Here is a 20,091-nt window from a genome sequence, read left to right on the forward strand (position 1 = left end):
GCAACAGAGATCATGGTCCAGTGTTCCTGGATCTTGTCACTCTCAGCAAAAGAGCCTCTTGTTCCATCGCCTCCCCTCCCCCAACAGGCAGACTATATTGGGGTGGGGATCTGGGGGGACAGAGAGGGAGAAATGGCTCTTCTTGTTGTTCACGTGAGCCTTGAAATGATGCTGCTTACATTTCTTCTCACATGAGAAAGAATACTTGGCCCCAAGAGTATGTTCTATTTGGCTTGGGGAAGAAAATTGGAAATCAGTAAAAAGCTGGAGAGACAGGCAAAAGCCAGCAATGACTGCTGACGGGGGAAAAATCAACTAAATTTAGAGTAGTTAAGGGCAGGTGGTATACTAGATGAGTTCCTTCTGCAAATCTAAATTATATGGCAGCTAGCCCAGCCCCTCAGTGACCTTGGCAGGGAACTGGGATAATTTTCCCACAACCATAAGCCATTCTCAGGCCACAGTGCTTTCCAGAGTTATTAGTCACAATCAAATATGCCTCTTCCCGTATAGGACATATGAGCTTTTTGTCCTATCTCTTTACTCCTTCACCTAGTATCCCTGGGCTCTAGTATCTCATTGAGGGACATTGCTAATCCTTCTGCCAGATTTCCCCTGGGGCTCTGTGGGTTTAGATAATCCCATTTCAGGAGATTCTCCTTGTTGAAGATCTCTCTTAGGATTCTTTTCCTTCCTAGAATTGCCAGATGTTATGATTTGGCTCATGTGCGTGTGAGTGTCTTTGATGGGTGTTAAGTCGGCTCACTCTTTCAGTGCAGAGCATGGCTGCAAGGGCCAGAGGAATGCTATTCCTACTAGCATGGGAGCAGAGAGGCCCAAGATTTTTTGGCTTTTAAGCCAAATAAATGACAGAAAGTAATCTGAAGTAATGTCTGGCAAGTGAAAGTAACCAAGATTATGTCTGGATGGATGGAGAGGAAAAGCTGGTTTGATGGGCAGAGTTACAATGGGACTGTAAATATGCAGAAAAACACACTGTGTAGGGAAACACACAGACAAGTTGCATCTGATTTCAGCTTTTTATACTCTGTTGGTCCCTATTAGCAGCCCAGCAGCCCTGTTGAGAGAAGTTAGAATTTATAGTACCTGATAGATAGATACAGTAGGAGTTTGGGTCAAAGACATTGTTCCCACTGAAAATTCTGAAATCCAGGAAGAAAAGGAATCTGTTTTGTTAGGGATTCCTCACTAAACCTAAGGGAGAATTCAGCTTATAAGTTTATCACGGAAGCTGGGATAATGCCGGACAAGGCATCTTTCTATTGCAAAATAAAGTCAGAATTACCTAATATAGGAAACCACACAGGGAATGTGGAATTTGCAAGTGGACAGCGCGTGGGCTGGTGTGGCCTCTTGGAAGACAGCTCCGCATGTCAGTGTTGCTGGGTACTCTCCCGAGTGTCCCAGGGACTCTGGCCAGTCAAGGACAGTCTTCAAGGAGATTCCAATATCCTTCCATTATATGGCAATGACCTAGCACTTTTACGAGCCAGTTAGCGGCATGTAGGTAGCACCAAGGAGGATTTTAAGGGAAAAGAAGGATCAGGCAAGGTCAAGCCCAGTGTCACCAGGCTCCCCTGAAATTGGAACAGTGGGTCTGCCAAATGATTCTGATGCATCAGATGATTAAAGGGCCCGTAATAGCTTCATGCTGTTTTATGAGGCAGCCATCAGCTTCCAAGAGAATGGATGAAAAGGCTGAGGGAAGCCAAGTGAGAACGAGCTTATTCTCATTGACAGAAGCAAAATCCCCAAACACTAGTTAAAACCAAGTGTGTTGGGCCGGCCTAGAAGGGAACGCCTGGGGGCTGAGGCCAGAGGAAAGGAAATGGATCTGTCTGCCCCAAACAAGCAAGAGCCTTTAAGGGATGCAGGGAGGTGTCCTAAGGGAGAGATTATCTTGATATTGGTCTGGCTCAGGATGCTTTTCCTATCAGGCACCACGAAGAAAAACATTCTTTTGCCCTCAAAAAGCAAGAAATGAATATCCAACCAAAATGCACCTGTCTTTACAAGTCTGGGGGAGGTAGCTGCCAGTGCTCTTTGCATAGGTGCTTTCCACATCCAGTACCTGCAGGGTCCCCCCGAGGCACTTTTCTTTAAACCTTGAGTCCCCATTCTGGTCTGTTTCATGGATAATTTTATCTGCAGAGGGAAGCAAAGCCTATATCCCTGTCCATGGTGCGCACTCTGGGAGGAATGACCTTTATTGGTCACTACCAGTGCATTTATGACCAGACAAAAGCATGTAATCTCACCAATGTTCCCTCCTAATGAAGAGGGAGTCCCCAGGAGATGGATGCAAAGAGATAGTTACAAAGAGGCTCTTATCATCACATCGGTAATTGAATTTTTCTCGTGTCCTGACTGGATGCCTGGGGTGTTCGGTAGTGAGGGGACGGTACAGAGCAGAGGCAGGGTGATGTAATGTTTGTTACTGAGTCATTGCACGTAAAAGTATAAAGTTGTAAGAAAAGCAGGAAAGCAATGAAATGCCGGGACACCTGCACCCCGATGTTTCTAGCAGCAATGTCCACAATAGCCAAACTGTGGAAGGAGCCTCGGTGTCCATCGAAAGATGAATGGATAAAGAAGATGTGGTTTATGTATACAATGGAATATTCCTCAGCCATTAGAAACGACAGATACCCACCATTTGCTTCAACGTGGATGTAACTGGAGGGTATTATGCTGAGTGAAATAAGTCAATCGGAGAAGGACAAACATATGGTCTCATTCATTTGGGGAAACATAAAAAATAGTGAAAGGGAATAAAGGGGAAAGGAGAAAAAATGAGTGGGAAATATCAGAAAGGGAGACAGAACATGAGAGACTCCTAACTCTAGGAAACGAACAAGGGGTGGGGGAAGGGGAGGTGGGCGGGGGGTGGGGGCCACTGGGTGACAGGCACTGAGGTGGGCACTTGACGGGATGAGCACTGGGTGTTATTCTATATGTTGACAAATTGAACACCAATAAAAAATAAATTTGTAAAAAAAAGAAAAGAAAATCAGGAAAGCTTCATTACAAGCTTCACGAGAATCTTAAAACAAAAACTCAAAACCTATGTCTTTGGGGGGAAGGGATTGGAGTATAAGGAAGGAAGGAAGGTCGGTTGGCTAACTCATTAAAGGCCCCTTATCAGAACAGTCTGAGAAAGAGGACTAGGCTGAGGGAGAAGGAGTCATGTCAAATTAACACTCTAACTACCAGGGTTTACTTTGGCCAGAGGCATTGTGTTGACTACCTTTTCCCCCAGAAGAACCAAGCAAGAGTGACTTCTTTGGCTCACTCTTCCTTTTGCCACATCATGCTCGAGGTGTACTGTTGCTTTCAGTTCTATTTGGCTACCTGTGTCCTGATGGTGCAAAAGAAAGTGCCCTGATTAAAAAAAAAAAAAAAAAAAGTAGCTGAGATATTCTGGGCAGGGGTTACCTTCTTCACAGAGCATCACCTTCACAGTCTCCAACCCATGGGCTCCTACAAGTACCCATAACTGTATGAGACTTGCTGTGAACATGTCACAAGTTCCCTAATGGCTACTCCTCCTTCTGCACTGATGCACAGGGGGGCCTTCTATGCACCAGGCCCTGAGAAGGGGGACCCTGGGAAGATTCAGACATTGTCGTTGCCCTTCTGAGTCAAGTGGTCTCATGCAAGGCTGAGGAGATAAACATGTTAACAGTGGTCATGACAGGTGCCATGAAAGAAACCTGACTCTGTTATTGCATTTGGCAATCATTTCTCTGTGGCTTTTTTTTTTTTTAAAGATTTTATTTATTTATTCATAGACACAGAGAGAGAGGCAGAGACACAGGCAGAGGGAGAGGGAGAAGCAGGCTCCATGCAGGGAGCCCAATGTGGGACTTGATCCCGGGTCTCCAGGATCACACCCCAGGCTGCAGGCAGCACCAAACCACTGCGCCACCGGAGCTGCCCCTCATTTCTCTGTGGCTTAAACCAATTGCTACCAAAAGTTGCTAGGCTCACGTGCTGAGGCTTGAAGATATAGACATGATGTAGGGGCATGTTAGAATAGCTGGGAATATTTCACCTGGCAAGAAAGGCTAAGAAATTATATAGTGATTATTGTGTAGCTATGGGGCATTATTAGAACTGATAGCAGTGACTGTCATTCTCTGTTTCTTCCTTTCTGCTGAAAACAGATCAGAAGAAATGACCTTAAGAGGTAAACAAAGTGGCTTAGGTTAAACAAAGGGAAGTCTTCGTAGTAATGTAATGTTTAACGTTTAACAATGGAAGAGACTCCCCAGGAGGATTTGGTGAAGAGGAAACTGGTCACCCACCCCCACCAGATGCCTTCCAGGGACCTAGCCTAGCTGCAAAGGACAAAGGAGAGGTGGAGGGAAGATACCCCAGAAATGTGTTGTCCCTTACTTTGACTCTTTGGGGCTCAGTTTTTTTGGGATTCCCTTCAAAGTCTACATGGGTCACATATGCACGTAGGATACAAGGCACTTTCTTCCTGAAAAAGACTTAACTTCACCCTGCTGGCTTGGCAAACCAATGTCTTCTTTTCGTTACAGGCAAGTCACTTGGAAGAGGGGCTTTTGGAAAAGTGGTTCAAGCTTCTGCATTTGGCATTAAGAAATCACCTACATGCCGGACTGTGGCTGTAAAAATGCTGAAAGGTATGGATGCCATAGTTTGGCTTTCAGTGGACCTGTGGCATTCTTGAAACACTGGTTATAAGTTAGATATGGCCTAGGAACAGATGCAAGTTATTTCTGCTCTGGCCACATAATTGTCTTCTACTCCTAGAAGCCCTCCTAGTTTGCTTCAGGAGTTGTAGATTGGGCCAGCAAGAGCTCAGAATAACCTCGGAAATGAAACAATCCAACACTGTCCGTGGGAAAGCAATCTCTGTTACCTCAAAGATCTTTCTCCTCTCACATCTTGAGCTCTATCTACCAGGGAATTAAGCTCACTATAACCACAGGTTCAAAGTTTCGGAATGATCCACTGTGATATTATAATGGGAAAATTAGCTATGCATTGTAAACCCAAAGGCTTAGCTGGGACATGACTAACTACAAAGTAAAACTATGAAGCTGGAATACTTGAGATCAGCAGAACTCTAAAATATTTTATACTGTCAAGTCCCACCCGTAGAACATTTCCTCTTGAGAAATTATATCTATATCTATATTTATATCTATATCTATATCTCTCTTAGCATTGAAAGACACTACTGCTCTCTGAAGCACTTGGGAGGTGAAACCACATGGCACAGTGATTTATGACCATCCCAAGAGAGATGAAAATGAAAATAGGGGAAAACTGCATAAATCAGACATCTCAAAGATGCATATATCTTTTAAAGTATGGAAAATACTTTGTTTCTTCATTCATGATGGAATATTCATGTCATTTCAATTCATTTTTAAGATTCCAAAACCAAAAAGGATTGGACACCCAAAGGGCAGTTTTTTAGCTTTCCAAAATCTCCAGGACATTTGCAGGGGATTTTGAGGCACAGGAAGCTATGTACCCAGCCAAGCAGATCCCTAGGAAAAGCTCCAGGAGGAAGTACCATACACATAGGGAGACTTCAAAGCTCTTTATTTCTTCCAGCATGGATGCAGCATTGCAAGAGCCCCATGAAATGGTATTTTCTATCCCAAGCGGCTGCCCTTGTCAGGCAAAATCTCTGATAAAACTCTCCAGGGAACCTGACAGTTCTACTTAAAAATAGCCAGGCAAGGAGTCTTACACCCACGAATCAGGACTTCTGTACGAAATGGACTGCTCAGATGATGGCAGGCCTTTCTGTGAGAATCCCTGCATTCCAGCACCCTGCCCCCCACACCCTGTGCCCCAGATTCTGAAGAGAAGAGGCATCCACATGTCCTTTGTATGAGAAAGCACCAGACTAAGTGCTTTACTGTGTTCAGTTGAATCACATGAAGTTGCCATTTTTCTTATTTTTCTCTCTTCAGCCTTGTGAGGTAGACATTATTTTCCCAGTTTCTGGCTGAGGAAACATGACTCAGAGAGGTTAAATCACTTCTGCAACATCCCATAGCTCACCAGTGCAACAACAAGGGTTTGAATGTAGCACTGTTCTCCCCACCCCTACCACCATGGTGCTATACAAGAGGGGCTGCCGAAACCTGGCCTCCAGGAAATGGCCCATTGCCCTCAAATACTAACATGATCCTGGCCCAGGTTATGGAGGCAATCGAATATCCAACCTTGAGCTAAGTCAAAACTCCACCTGGAAGCATCTGCTTCCTTAGCTGGTCCCATTATCCTGCTTACTACCACACACCTTCTCCCAGAGAGGTGGCTCTCCTGCCTATGCTTATCTATTGTGGATCCAAGATAACACCTGCCTGTAAATGGAACAATCTGAGCAAGAGAGCCTGATTTTTGCCTCTGTGCCAAAGGGGCATAAAAGCATGCAGGGATTGATGAGTTTGAGGGGGAAGATTCTGACTTGAAAATTTTTAAAGGCCCAAAGAATGTATTCTATGCAATACTGAAATAAACATGTGTGGTCATCTTTTAAGTCTTAATTTTTTAAGAGATTGCCAAATAACCCACTATATAAAATTCCTAAAAACAATTTTCATTCAGCTTTCTTGCTTGAATTGGTTGGCCATCTGTTTCTAGGAGAAATTGAAAAGATAGAATGTCAGACATAGGCCATGAGTCAGAAGCTCTTTCAAAGTGCCCTTGAGCAGAACTTTTAACCTTTTTGGGCCTCATGCCCATGTCTGAAATGAGAAGAGTATTCAGGGTGTTTATTTTACTAACAAATATTTGTTGAGCATCTACTGTGAGCCAATCCCAACCCCGTTGGAAAGCTTCTAGAGCTTATCTGGGTATTACTTAAAAAATAATTCAAAACTGATTTGTCCTTATGAAATACCATGCACATGCTCTGGCCATTTCCCAGACTCTTCTACAGTCATACTTGCATATGAGTATGAAGATTACACATTGGCTATCTACTACAGCATTACTTGTAATGGCAAAACACACACACACACACAAACTGGTGACAGTTCAAATGTCAAGAATGCTATTAACTAACAGGAATGGAGAAAGTTTCTGACATATTAAAAAACCAAATTAAATATATATATTTATTAGATATATATAATATATATATGATTCCATTTATGTAAACAAAACAAAAAGACCTTTAAGTGGGTATATTTGTTTATAAATACACAGAAAAGGAGGCAAGTGATTGGAGCGGCCTTCAGTTTTTACTCTGTATACATCATGTTGTTGGAATATTTTACAATAAGATTATATGACTTTATTAATTTTGTAAATGCCTTATAAATTAACCAATAAGAAGGACACCCCACCACTACCACCACCAAAGAAAGAAAACAAACAGAACAAACTTAATTTAGGCTTTAGCCTCTGCTAAATCTTACACTGATGTTGTTTATCTCTGTGAATGAAGTTGAAGTCAGATGCTTATGGATCCTTACAACTCGAGATAACCCTGCAGACTCCAGGGAGGAAAAGGTTATAGGGAGAAAATAACACATTGCAAAGATGTTTACAGAAGTGGCCATTCCACTCTTGCAGACCCCTGGTGCTCCTTCTTTGTAAGTCTTCAAAGAGGGGAAAGTGAGAAAAAGAGGGGAGGTGTGGGCACATCCCCTGTCTGGAAGGTTCTTGCTGAGCCTGGTTCTGTAGAACGGAAGCCTTTGGAAGGCGCCTCCATGAGGTGCCCAGCTCTGAGTCAGCGCATTGCTGAGCAGACCAGGTCCACCAAGAGGAAATGCCCAGTGACTAACCCCACCACTGCTTCTGGGCCTTACTGTAATCAAAAGGATGTTGGCTCAGGAGGGAGGGAGTAATGAAAACAGTCTGGAGACCTGGCCTTTCTGAAGACTGTGGGGAAGTTGGTGAAGCAACCGGCTCAGCGTTGGCAAACATGGAGGGCAGGAATGCCTCCTCCAGCGGAAAGAGCCCCATTGTCCTGTCGCCCTGACTCTTCCTTGTTTCTCACACAGAGGGGGCCACAGCCAGCGAATACAAAGCTCTGATGACTGAGCTCAAGATCTTGACCCACATTGGCCACCATCTGAATGTAGTCAACCTGCTAGGAGCCTGTACCAAGCAAGGAGGTAAATGAGAAGGAGGGCCTGCTCCCTCTCCCCATTCACATGCTAAGAGCAGAGTCTGACATACAGCTCCTTCTCCCCATTCCTCCTCACCTCCTGAAAAACAGCCTCTCGGTAGTTCCAGAGGAAACAGTTTGTCCATTTATGGAAAGGTGCTCCCATCCTAGAAATGCCTTCCCTGTACAGTTAATTGAAAGGCTCTAAATAGAAGGAATCCCTTTGAGACCTCCTTCCATGGGCTCCGGGTCACGTGGAGAGCATTTTTTCTCTCCGGATGGCTTTGAAGGAGGGTGGCCAGAGCTAAGGTAATGGTTAGAAGGTTGAGCATTCCTTGAAGCTTCACATAAAAGAAGAAGTTACTACTGGTAGAACCCCAGGAGGAGGTGATGTGAAGGACAACCAGAAGGGCCCTTCCCTTCACACAGCTTTTCCCCGCTGGGTCAAGCAGCCAGGACATGGCTATGGTCATGACTGAGGGCTCCAGCATGTTCCTGAATACTTTTCTATCTTCCCTCGTGGGGAGGTTAGCACTTGGGTATAGATGTGCGATCCCTGCCTAAGCCAGAAAGGAAGGTGCAAAAGACCTATGTGCACCAATGTTTTCCACAGTCAACAAAAGTAGTAGAGGGTAATCGGAAAGACTACCTGTTCAGAGTAGCAGGGGATACAGAAAGCGGGTAAGAGCTGGGAGGCCCCAACTAGCATCCTGGAGACCCAACCATAGGCTGCCTGCTTTCCCATTACCCTTGAAAATTGACAAATGACAAGTCATCTGTTTGGGGTGCAGGGCCTCTGATGGTGATCGTTGAATATTGCAAATACGGAAATCTGTCCAACTACCTCAAGAGCAAACGAGACTTATTCTTTCTCAACAAGGTAAGGAACTTAAGGGTTGGAGGTTTAGGCTACATCAGCATAAAGTAAGAGAAACCTGTATTTTTTCATTAATGACCAAGCCTAAAACCCAATCTCTGCTTTTTCCTTCCATGCCAATACAGCACACATTTTGTGGGCAGCACAGAGTATATGTAATCCCAGCATATGCAGCAAAACTTAGAGGTTAAAATTTAGGAGCCATCTACCTAACTACCTGTTCAAGCATCTTGATCATTTTCTTTCTTTCTTTCTTTCCATACATACGCAGACACCAACACAAATCATGGGGTTACTTGTTTCTTTAAAGATGATAGCAAATATAATTGCCCCCATTTATTAGAGAAATTAATGCCTCAATCAACTGAGTGACTTAGCAGTGAACACAAAGGCAGTGTTGGGCCAGAGAAATTATTTTCTCCTCTTGCTATGCCCTTTATTCTGCTTTCCCCAGACCCTTGCCCCCACAGTCAGCCCTGCACACAAACATGGAACCAGCCTTACCCACTAAAATAAAGCTACATAACAAAAGGAACATGTAGGTTTAAGTCCTGAAGGCAAACAAAATCTAAAAGAGATTATTGAATGGAGAAGAAGGTTTGATAAAACTTTGCCAGTGTGACTCATCCCACCAGTATTGTATCCTTTCCTGGGCTGGAGCAGCTTAGGGAGGAATGACTTGACATTATTAACTGCTAGTCAGCAGTGCTGGTGATGAGTCTACAGTGTGGTGATGAAACACACAGACTCCAGAACCAGGCATCCTGGGTTTAAATCCTGTTTCTCTCACTCAAAATCTGGGACCTTGGGCAAGCTACTCTACCTCTCAGTCTCAGGCCCCTCTTTTATTAAATGGAGGGAATAACAGAACCGAACTCATGGCATTGTTGAGAGAATCACGTTCTTCATTGAATTAAGCACTCTATAAATGTTAACTGTCGTTATTGTTACTGAGATAGAAAGATTGGGAGAGTCCAACTTAATGCCACCAATCTATACGACCTATATGATGGACAAAATGCTGCACATCCAAGAATTCTGCCCAACTGTCACATGGACAGCAGTATTCACGGGACAAACAAATAAGAACCACTGGACAGCTGGCCAATTCTCTCATCCCTCCAACTTTGACCCAACCAAAGACACAGGTGGTCTATCAGACTTAGAAACATATAGGCAAGAACATATTGTCTCCAATTATAAACCATGCCCTCCAGTAGTTAAAATCTTGAAGCTGAAGGGGCACCTCACTTGGCTCAGTTGGTAGAGCATATGACTCAATCTTGGGGTCCTGAGTTCAAGCCCCATGTTGGGAGATAGAGATTTTTTAAAATTGATCTGGAAAGGACCTTTGTGATCAGCTAGTTCACTCTCTTACATTATAGATGTGCCCAGCAAAGTCAAGTGATTGACTTACACTTACACTTTTAGAGGTGAAGTCTGGGGGAAAAGAGCCCAGGTCTCTTGACAACCCTTGCAAAGCCTTCCTGTACACGAGACTGGATAAGGAAGGTGGGGTGGGGACGGCAGAGAGGGAGACACCACAAGAAAAGGGGGAAAGTGGTGGCTTGGGTGGAGAGCGGTGCAAAGTCCCTTCAGTCCTGAAATCCTGGACTGCTTCAAGAAGAACTAAGGCAGCAGCCTACCCCAGGGACCTGGGCAGGATGGAACGTTTGGGTTCGTGCGTCCTTTGTTTAGAAGGCTCTGCTTCCTCCCCTGGCTATATTTAATGATTCGCCTCCCTGTTGGTGGAGCTCCGTGTTTTCATGGAAAACACATGGCTGTATTTCATATTTGGAACCTAAAGGAATATAAAGAGAAAGTGAAGGAAAAACCAAGAGTCTAAATAGAAATGGGATATTTCATTTTCCAAATAAATGCACCAGGCTCTTTAAATACTATTTGTAATAAATTCACCGCGTACTGCTAGAGTCCCGAAAGTTCCGTACATCCAACCTTTAATATAAACAGTGGTGCTTACCAATAAGCAAAGCTGAATATAGAATTGATTGGGAGTCAAGGAGTGGGTGAGGGAGCCTGAGTTCTGGTCCCTGCAGACAGCCGTATCCGGGCTGTGACCACTGGGAAGATGAATACGAAGGCTGCTCATCACATGACGAGATGAGCACTAGGTGTTATACTATATATTAGCAAATTGAATTTAAATAAAATATTTAAAAATTTACAAAAATAAATAAATAAATAAAAAGAAAGGCTGCCCAGAGAGTGGAGAGCATTGTCATGGGCTGACCCATGAGCGGACCTATTGAGCACTCTTCTCCCTACACCCCTGCCAGTGCCATTTCCCTGCTTCGTTGTGTCCTGAGAAGGGGCCTAGTGAAAAATCCAATTCCAGTAACCCCCACCCCCCGCCCCAGCAGAACCAACCTTAACTGCCTCTGGGAGACACAGCAACAAAGAATTATAGTTTATTTATTTTCGGGTAAGTCACCTGCGGTGGCAGCAGGGATCTACACTGAGGCCTGCCCCCCCCTCCCCCATCCTCCCTCAGCAGGGCTTCTGCAGGTTTCTTGTCAGGAGGCAGGAGCCTGGAACCCCCTCCCCCCGCCCCCCACGCTGAGTTTGCTGGCTGTCCCTCCTCTGTCTTCTGCTTACTCCCAACGCGCCCTCTAGTGGAGGGATCTCTCCTACTTCGTGACATTTCTAGAAAAAGCCAAGCAAGAATGAATCCCAGCACCTCTGCTCTGTGCAGGTGCAGAAAGGGACACCACTGAGCCCTAGTCCCTCTGAGCCCCTTCCTCAGTAGTGCCAGCTAGCATTACTGAGCGAGGTGTATGCTCCACCAGTACATAGTCACGAAGCCACCGGGAGTGCCAAGTTTGTAGTGTCAACAGTTATTAGGTAAATTGCCAAAGATGATAAAAATCTTTCCGGTTCCACATGAACACCCAGAACCAACACCTCCTTTCCTAGGAGTCCAAACATAATAAGATGGAGCTTTTCCAGTGAGGAAAGTGAGACCCAAAAAAGGTCATTTGCCCGATCTTACATAGTTAATGGAAGAGCCAGATTACACACCAAGGCTTGGATGCCCAGTCCAGGATAAAAGGTCTTTTCTACCCTTTTTAGGATCAAACAGTGTCTTTGTTTTGAATGGAGGGGAGACAAAGAAATGTCCGTGTTCCCTTCTTCCCCAGAGAAACCAGAGAAATTGATAAGTATAACCTTCTCTCATTACTCAGAGGGATTATGCCATGTGAAGCCCCAAGTCCACTAGGGATTTGTTTCTACTATTCGGATTATCTTTCACAAGATGGTGTGTGGTATGGAAAAAGTGGTTAAGGGCATGGACTGGAGTTGGCCAAGCCTGAGTTCAAGCTTTGCCATTTACTACTTGCATGGGGCTTTTTACTGCTTGCCTCCTCTGAACCTATTTCTTCATGGAGAAGCAAGAAGTACTTCATAAAGTTGTTACAGAGATTAAATGTGAAAATGTACTTAAGATTCTTCATACAGTGGCTGGCACAGAGTAAGCGCTCAGTGAATACCAGCGACTATTAATATTTCTTTATTCTGCCTAAGATGCTATCTGGAAACCCCCTCAAAAGCAGAACAGACTCCAGAACCCCAGGGAAGAGCCAGGCACCTGAGCGCCATAGGGCCCTCGCGCTTACTCTCCGGTTTGTGCCACGAACTCTCCCAACTCAGGCGACTGCCAGCTCGAGGGATTAGTTTCCTCATTGCTATTCTGAAAGTCTCTTTCCTCTGTGTCCTTCTTGGTCTGTTCAAAGGATGCAGCATTACACATGGAGCCTAAGAAAGAAAAAATGGAGCCAGATCCGGAGCAAGACAAGAAACAAAGACTAGATAGTGTCACCAGCAGTGAGAGCTTCGCAAGCTCCGGGTTTCAGGAAGATAAAAGTCTGAGTGATGTTGAGGAAGAGGAGGGTAGGTATTAATTCCTTCCTGTCCTACAGTCTGAGATATTTTTACAACATACTGTGCATCTCTGAAATTTTTTTCTTATTTATCACCCTAATAAACATCCGTGGGAGACTTGAAGGATAATGTCCTGAGGAGATAAGATTTGAATTAAGATTATTTACAGAGTTGCTAATTTTGACAGGGAACTGGGCGATTGTCTCCCCACAGGGCTTTTTGTCTTGAACAGATCATCCCCCACCCCTATGCTGGGGTAAAATGGGCTGGAGGCCTGGAAAAAAAAATCTCTGAGATTCATGTTGAAACTCAAATGCTCTTGAAAATGAACTCTGATCTACTTGTTGGTTTTATGTTTTGCTAACATTGTTCCAATAAACTGGGATTTGGTGAAATAACAAGAGCCATGACAAACAGTTATGGTTTTAATGCTTTCCAGATTCCGATGATTTCTACAAGCAGCCCATCACTATGGAAGATCTGATTTCTTACAGTTTTCAAGTGGCCAGAGGCATGGAGTTTTTGTCTTCCAGAAAGGTCAGCCTTGCTTTTTACTGCTTCCCTTCTGTGCCAGGCCTAGACATGTGGACGTTTTATGGACACACACTCACCTTTGCTCTACATCCACTCTTCCTCGTATTTGTTTATACTTATGTAGAGTAAACATCACAACGAATGCCTTCATGTGTCCGGATGGGACTCAGGAGCCTCGGATACCAATGAGTAGAACTTGATTCTAGGGGAAAACCTCACCAGGTTTCAGGCTGGACAAGCCCACCAGCCATTCTGCACCCTGCCCTCTGGCCTATTTTCCAAACTGGCCAGAATCTCGGAATACATGACTTCACCAGAGAGCTCCACAAAACGGCAGCTCAGGGTGAAACGCTGGGTGAGAGGCCAGGGGGAGTTTTGCTGACTGGGAGACACTGACGGCCAACTCGGTTTACCAGGACGCTGTCCTGCCAGTGGCAAAGCAGATTCAGGCCACTTCTTGGCTTACGGGCCTCAGGGGGCCTATTTGCAGAGAAATGGCTTCTGTTTATGGTCACCTCGTATGCATTGGAAGTTGCTCCCTTAAGGTAAAGGAAGCAGGTGAAATGGATCCTCAGAGTAAGAGGAATAAGGACGCTGAAAAGGCGCGGGAAAACAGTGGGTTAGATCAAGGGAATGCAATGATGAGGCAACTGTTTTGTTCTAGTGCATCCATCGGGACCTGGCAGCGAGAAATATTCTTTTATCTGAGAACAATGTGGTGAAGATCTGCGATTTTGGCCTTGCCCGGGACATTTATAAAAACCCCGATTACGTGAGAAAAGGAGATGTAAGTCAATGTGCTGTTGCTTTGACTCACTTATGTCATCTTGGAAGCACACACCAAAGCCCTGGGTAAATCTTTACACACTCCCTGAAAACCATCCTGTGGCTTTCTGTGAAGATGAGCAGCCTGAATGGGCCCTTGCGCGGGGCTCAGAAGGGCCCCCTGTCTCCTGGTTCTGTGCTCTCCCCGTTGCTGGCGTGGGACCTGGCCTTTTGGGCAGCACTGCCACAGCCTGCGAGCCTGGGAACTGTGCAGTGGGGCCTGGTAAGACCTCATCCTGCCCTCCCTTGGGCTCCTGTGGGAGTGCCCTGTACCGCTGGGAGGAACAGCCTGGACTCTTTCCCTCAAGTAAACCCCGGGTGATTGATTCGGCAGGTGTGGATAGCTCAGGAAAGGGTGGGGGAGGGTGTCAGTCTTATCTGAGGAGGAAATGGTTCACCTCCCAGGCCTGCCTCCCGCCTAGCGCCTCCCTGCTGGCCCGCTCTGGCTTCTCTTCCCCGCTTGTTTTTGGACACAGTGTTAGCTTTCACGTCTGTAGGTGACCTCCTGTGTCCTCTCTTCTTAAGCCTGCGTCTGGGCTCTGACGCTCGCTCTAGGAGGGATTCTCAAACTTGAGCAAGCACACACATCACCTGGAGGGCTTATTAAAACCATGATTTACTGAGCTCCACACCCAGAGGTTCTGATTCGGGTTCAGGGAGTCTTGGGTGGGGTCTGAGAATTTGCCTTTCTACCAAGTTTTCTAGGTGCTACAGATACAGTTGGTCCCGGGTCACTCTGAGAACCACTGCTCTGTAGCCTCTTCTTAGAAAAGGAGAACAACGAACCTTCCCCGTGAGCCCTGATAGGCAAAATCTGTCCCTATTTTCTGTCCCCTGGGTCTCTTCCAGCCTCCCCCACTTCTGTTTCTGTCTCTCCGTGATCCCATACTTCCTGTCAAATCCCATCCAACTAAAGTGCAAGACTGAGCCCACCGAGACTCCTGCTGTCTGAGGAGAAGGAAGATCGGTCTGCACCCTTGAAAACCTGCCAAATTGTCGCCTAAATACTACCACCTCCCTTCCTTCCAGTGTCTTTGCCCACTTCCCTGATTCAGTGACTTTAAAAATCCTGCCTTTTTACGCAGGAATGCCTTTCAAAACCTTCCTCCTTAAAAACAAAACCCCAAGCCCTGAAAATCATCGATTGTTCAGGACGTGTCCTAATTCAGATCATTCCTTTCCAGGACCCTGGAGGGTCATGCCTGCCTTTTGGGGGGAAGAAGGGTTTCTTACAGAGTCATGGAGTGAGGACATGCTGGATACGAGGGAGGAGTTCACCCAACACTTACCATGGTCTTTTAGTGTGACACTGCATGTTCTGACAGTTTCCTCCATCTTAGGAAACCTTAGCTGCTCTAGGAAATGATTTGTGGGCCAAGTGTTATCTGGGAGGTGACCCCACGGGCACTTGGGTTGAACATGCTTTGTTTTCGTGTCCATCTGCTCAAGGCCCCCCTGTCCTTTTCTAGACACGCCTTCCTCTGAAGTGGATGGCTCCTGAATCTATCTTCGACAAAATCTACAGCACCAAGAGTGACGTGTGGTCTTACGGAGTACTGCTGTGGGAAATCTTCTCCCTAGGTAAACCTGGGGGAAGGAAGGGATCACAGAAATGGCTGCATCTTCTGCCGAGTGTCCTCCAGATAGATCCACCCTTGAGATCAGCCTCTAAAAGACACACAGGTCCTTGTAGCAGCTCACAAGGCTCACATGAGCAATGGTGCACGCATGTGCACCCTGTGAAGATGCCCTCTAGGAGCGCACACGGGGAGGGGAGGTGGATCAGCATCACATCTGAGGTCAGGTTTACCTTCAGCCAGTCTACTTTCTCTATGCTTTGCTCCTTCTCCTAATTCCTCAAACTCCCCAGTTGCCACCGCCCTACCTCGTCCCTTCCTGCATCCCCCTCCCCTCAGAATTTCTTCCAGAAAGGCCCCAACAAGCACAGCTTAGCTGGCGACCTTAGAAACAGGAGGCTTCTCGTAGCTCCAATATTAGCTCAGCTAGCCCCAGATGCTGGTTCACGTGGGAAGAACAATGGGAACCCTGGTTATATTTATTCTGCTCCCAATAACATCCACTATGGGTGGCTAGAAACCCTGTTCAAGGCCCCAGGCACACAGATGTGCACAGAGCCCACATCTGCCTGCAGCCACACTCTGATGCTCCGAGGCCTCCGAAGCATGGGGGCCAGCCAACAGTCTTTTGGACTTTGCCAAAAATTTGCCTTTCAGAGCAAATAAGTCACCCAGTAACATCCCTGGTTTCCTGAAATGTGTGAAAATCATTCCCCTGCTTTCGATGACAGGCACCTGTTGCTTCCAGTCCTTGAAAGCAGCTTGGCGGCCACAGTGGCCCCACAGTGACACGGTGCCAGAGCTGCACGCCTCCCAGCTGCTTCCTACCAGCAGTACACACTAGAAAGTACAGACAAACAAATGTGGGGAGAGACTAGGTTCAACGTCTGGAACAGAGCAGGTTGGGAGCCTTTATTCATCCCTAACTCCAGCCAAGCATCTCCCTAAAAGGAAAGGTCACGTGGGTATCCTGGGTGGTAGAACTGGCCAAGGACCAAGTCTGGGCCCCTCAGGCACGCCCCAGCCCACCCGCCGCACCCCAGAGCTCAGGACCCCTTTGCTCTCAGGTCCCTCCCAGCAGCTAGTCTGGTTCTGTGAGGAATTTATAAGAAAGTAGTGAAGTAAATCATTCTCCCTGAGGTGTGAATGATCCACGAGGATCCTATTCCAGGTCCACCGGCGTTTTAAAAAGAATCTCATTCACCCAAGGTAGGAACCTCTGACAGGCCTTCTTCCGAGTTCCTTTGGGGAGAGGGGAACTCCCTGCAGCAGACACCCCTTCTCCTGACCAAACAGACCGCAGTAGCCATAGGAACGGCCTCTTGGGCGTCGGACACCCGGCACCACAGGCCTGACCAAGCAAGCCCGTGGCTCTGATGAGTATCTGCTGAGCTTCCCTGTGGGCGCTGCTGTGTATGAAATTCCATCCAGTCACTGGGGACTTAGTACTAAACCATCAGTTTAAGGGAGGGAACAAACACTTGACTCGCTCCCCCGCGGCCTTCTGCTCCCAGAAGCCATGACGTGCCCTGTGTTCCCCTTGCTGTCTCTGGCAGGTGGGTCTCCATACCCAGGCGTGCAAATGGACGAGGACTTCTGCAGCCGCCTGAAGGAAGGCATGAGGATGAGGGCCCCGGAATACGCCACTCCTGAAATGTGAGCCCCCGGCTTCCTCCCTTCCCACCCACCGTGCTCTCCCCAGCAGCACACCTCAGAAAGGAGACATCCTGCTGATGCTTAGGATCCGAGGCCCGCTTGGCCTCTCTTTTCTGGAAGCAGGACGCATTATCCCTGACCCATCCATCCTCCCTATTTCCCCTCTTGAGCGCTGACAAGACTTTTCAAGGCCTTTGGCTGGAACTGGAGTTAGAAATGGAGCTTCTAGGTATGAATTCAGGCACACTGAACAGACCACGTGGGAGTGGTTAATGAGAAGACTTGAAGCTTTGATAAAGTCCAAGGGAGTTTTCGGTTCAAAGCTGAAGAGGGAGCCGAATGAGCTAAGCAGCCCCAGGGATGGAGGGCTAAAAGCTGCCATGGACCAGTCAGTCCTCCAGGCACCCTTGAGACTGCTGAGGGGCTTTCCTGTGGAATTCAGGGGAAGAGGTGGAGGAGAGATAAAGGGAGAATCCCTGAATGAAGTAGTAATCATACTCCAGGGCAGCCCCGGTGGTGCAGCGGTTTAGCGCCGCCTGCAGCCCAGGGCGCGATCCTGGAGACCTGGGATCGAGTCCCACGTCGGGCTCCCTGCATGGAGTCTACTTCTCCCTCTGCCTGTCTCTGCCTCTCATTCTCTGTGTCTCTATGAATAAATAAAATCTTAAAAAAAAAAAAAAAGTAATCATACTCCATAAAAGCCTTCATGGGCATGAAGACTTCTCTAGGCTCATTTTAGGAATTGGTAGCCGCGTGGAGCTTCTTCTCAAGAGGGCTTCCTGCTTACGATCCTAGGACTCTAGGCTCCACGTGAAGGCTCTCTCCATTGTGCAAATGCTTGCTGGCCTCCCTCGGATACTCTTTGTTCCTGAAGCTTTGTGGATGTTTTGCACTTTGAGGCCTAAGCAGGAATGTGATGACACTTGCAGTTTTGTTGAGCTGCTGACAAGGACTAGGCCTCCTCAAGGCGGCACCACCTTTCCTGAACTGGCGGGCGGCCCTCCTTGTCCTACCCACACAATGGGGTCTTGTCAGAAGCCCTAGGCTTGCCTCTGGGCAGGAGTCAGAGGGAATGAAGGAAGTGTGGGCTTGGCCAAAGTGCAAGGTTGCTGTCTCTTTCCTTCATCATCTGAGGACAAGACCAGAATGAGGATGGGAGAGAGACTTCGGCCCATTAAGGCAGCACTGGGGACTAGTGTGAGTATAGAAAGGAGCTAGGGGGACCTGTTATTGTCAGGCTTGCATGGTCTTACCAGGAAAGTCCAGAGACCTTGAGGCAGGGCTCTTTTCTGAGAGCTGGGAACGGAGCTAGATTAGTCCTCAGGATGTGACAGTTGGGCTGTGGAGTGTGGAAAGTATTGAAATTTTTTTATTGCTTGTCTCTTTTTGCTTGGTGGAACGGGGCAGCCTCCAGGAGATCTGGTGTAAAATGAGATCACTTTGCACTTCACCATTTTCTAAGTACAGTTTCATCTAAAGCTCCCAGAAACCTTGAGGGGCAGACAAGCAGATGCTATCATTTGAATTTAATGAGTAATGAAACTAATCCTCTCACAAGTGAAGTGATTTGTCCACTGTCAACTAAATAGTAGCATAGGGGACATTTAGAAGCCTTTTGGATTGATTTCCCTAGATCATAGGACTATTAAATTAGAAATACATCCCACATTCCTTAGAAAAAGTTTCTCTAATATGTCCGCTTGTGCTTTGAATATTTCTTCCACTTCTTCACATAATCTGACAATCACAAAACTAGTTCTCAAATACTAGCCATAATAATTGCAATCATTATTAAGTGACATTTAATATTTATTAATGAAACAGTTATTTAGTGCTTCAATGCACTGAAGCACTAAATATAATTTATATAATAATATAATATACATATTAATATATGAAGCACTAAATAATATAATTTATATAATAATATAATATAATATTAATATATGTCTTTTAACATATATTAACTTACCTAATGCTCATAATTGTACTTACTTTATAGAGTTATTAATTCCATTTTATAGGTGAGAAAATCAAGGCACAGAACCTCTAAGTGATCTGCCACATTGCAAATAAGTTGGTCTGAGCCCAGAGTCCACAGCACCAGGCTACATGCCTACAGGGTCTGTTCTAATACCTACCCAGGCTCTGGTCCCAAATGACTCTAAAAGTTGCAAAGTCCTATCAGCTTTGGACTGAAAACTCCCTTGGACTTTATCAAAGCTTCAAGTTTTCCCATTAACCACTCCCAGGAAACACTTGTATCCCACAGAGGGAGAAGCTGTAGACAGAAGGATGGTTCCTCAATGCTGGGGAGTCCTAGAAGCTATGAAAAGCAGTAGCTTTGTGAAGTGTTTGTTCAGAAGGCTAGAATTCAAACCTTCAGCCATTCTCAGGCGTTTGAGGGCTGATAGAGTAATCTCCTTCTTGTTGGCTCCAACAGCGGGAAGGCCTGGGTGGAGGACAAAGTGCAGCTCTCAAAACTGGCCTCTGTGACCTGAACTTGGCCTAACGTGGCGTGCACTTGGGGGCTTGAGTGATAGCTTGAAAAGGAAACCCTTCCCACAGCTGGTTTCAAGAAGGGCTGTTGG

General features: G+C 46.2%; 1 protein-coding gene across 6 annotated transcripts in view; it reads left to right on the forward strand.

Moving 5' to 3' along the window:
* FLT1 (fms related receptor tyrosine kinase 1) overlaps nucleotides 1–20,091 on the forward strand; it is a 178,791-nt gene that overhangs the window by 143,294 nt on the left and 15,406 nt on the right. For all 6 annotated transcript variants that reach the window (XM_077868262.1, XM_077868260.1, XM_077868261.1 and 3 more), the window contains 8 exons: nucleotides 4,569–4,673; nucleotides 8,025–8,138; nucleotides 8,923–9,011; nucleotides 12,761–12,917; nucleotides 13,348–13,445; nucleotides 14,107–14,229; nucleotides 15,737–15,848; nucleotides 17,401–17,500. In XM_077868262.1, the coding sequence (XP_077724388.1) occupies nucleotides 4,569–4,673; nucleotides 8,025–8,138; nucleotides 8,923–9,011; nucleotides 12,761–12,917; nucleotides 13,348–13,445; nucleotides 14,107–14,229; nucleotides 15,737–15,848; nucleotides 17,401–17,500 (898 nt within the window). The remainder of the gene's footprint in view (nucleotides 1–4,568; nucleotides 4,674–8,024; nucleotides 8,139–8,922; nucleotides 9,012–12,760; nucleotides 12,918–13,347; nucleotides 13,446–14,106; nucleotides 14,230–15,736; nucleotides 15,849–17,400; nucleotides 17,501–20,091) is intronic.

Source organism: Canis aureus, chromosome 24 (assembly GCF_053574225.1).
Source record: "Canis aureus isolate CA01 chromosome 24, VMU_Caureus_v.1.0, whole genome shotgun sequence".
In the NCBI taxonomy this organism is placed as follows: Eukaryota; Metazoa; Chordata; class Mammalia; order Carnivora; family Canidae; genus Canis; species Canis aureus.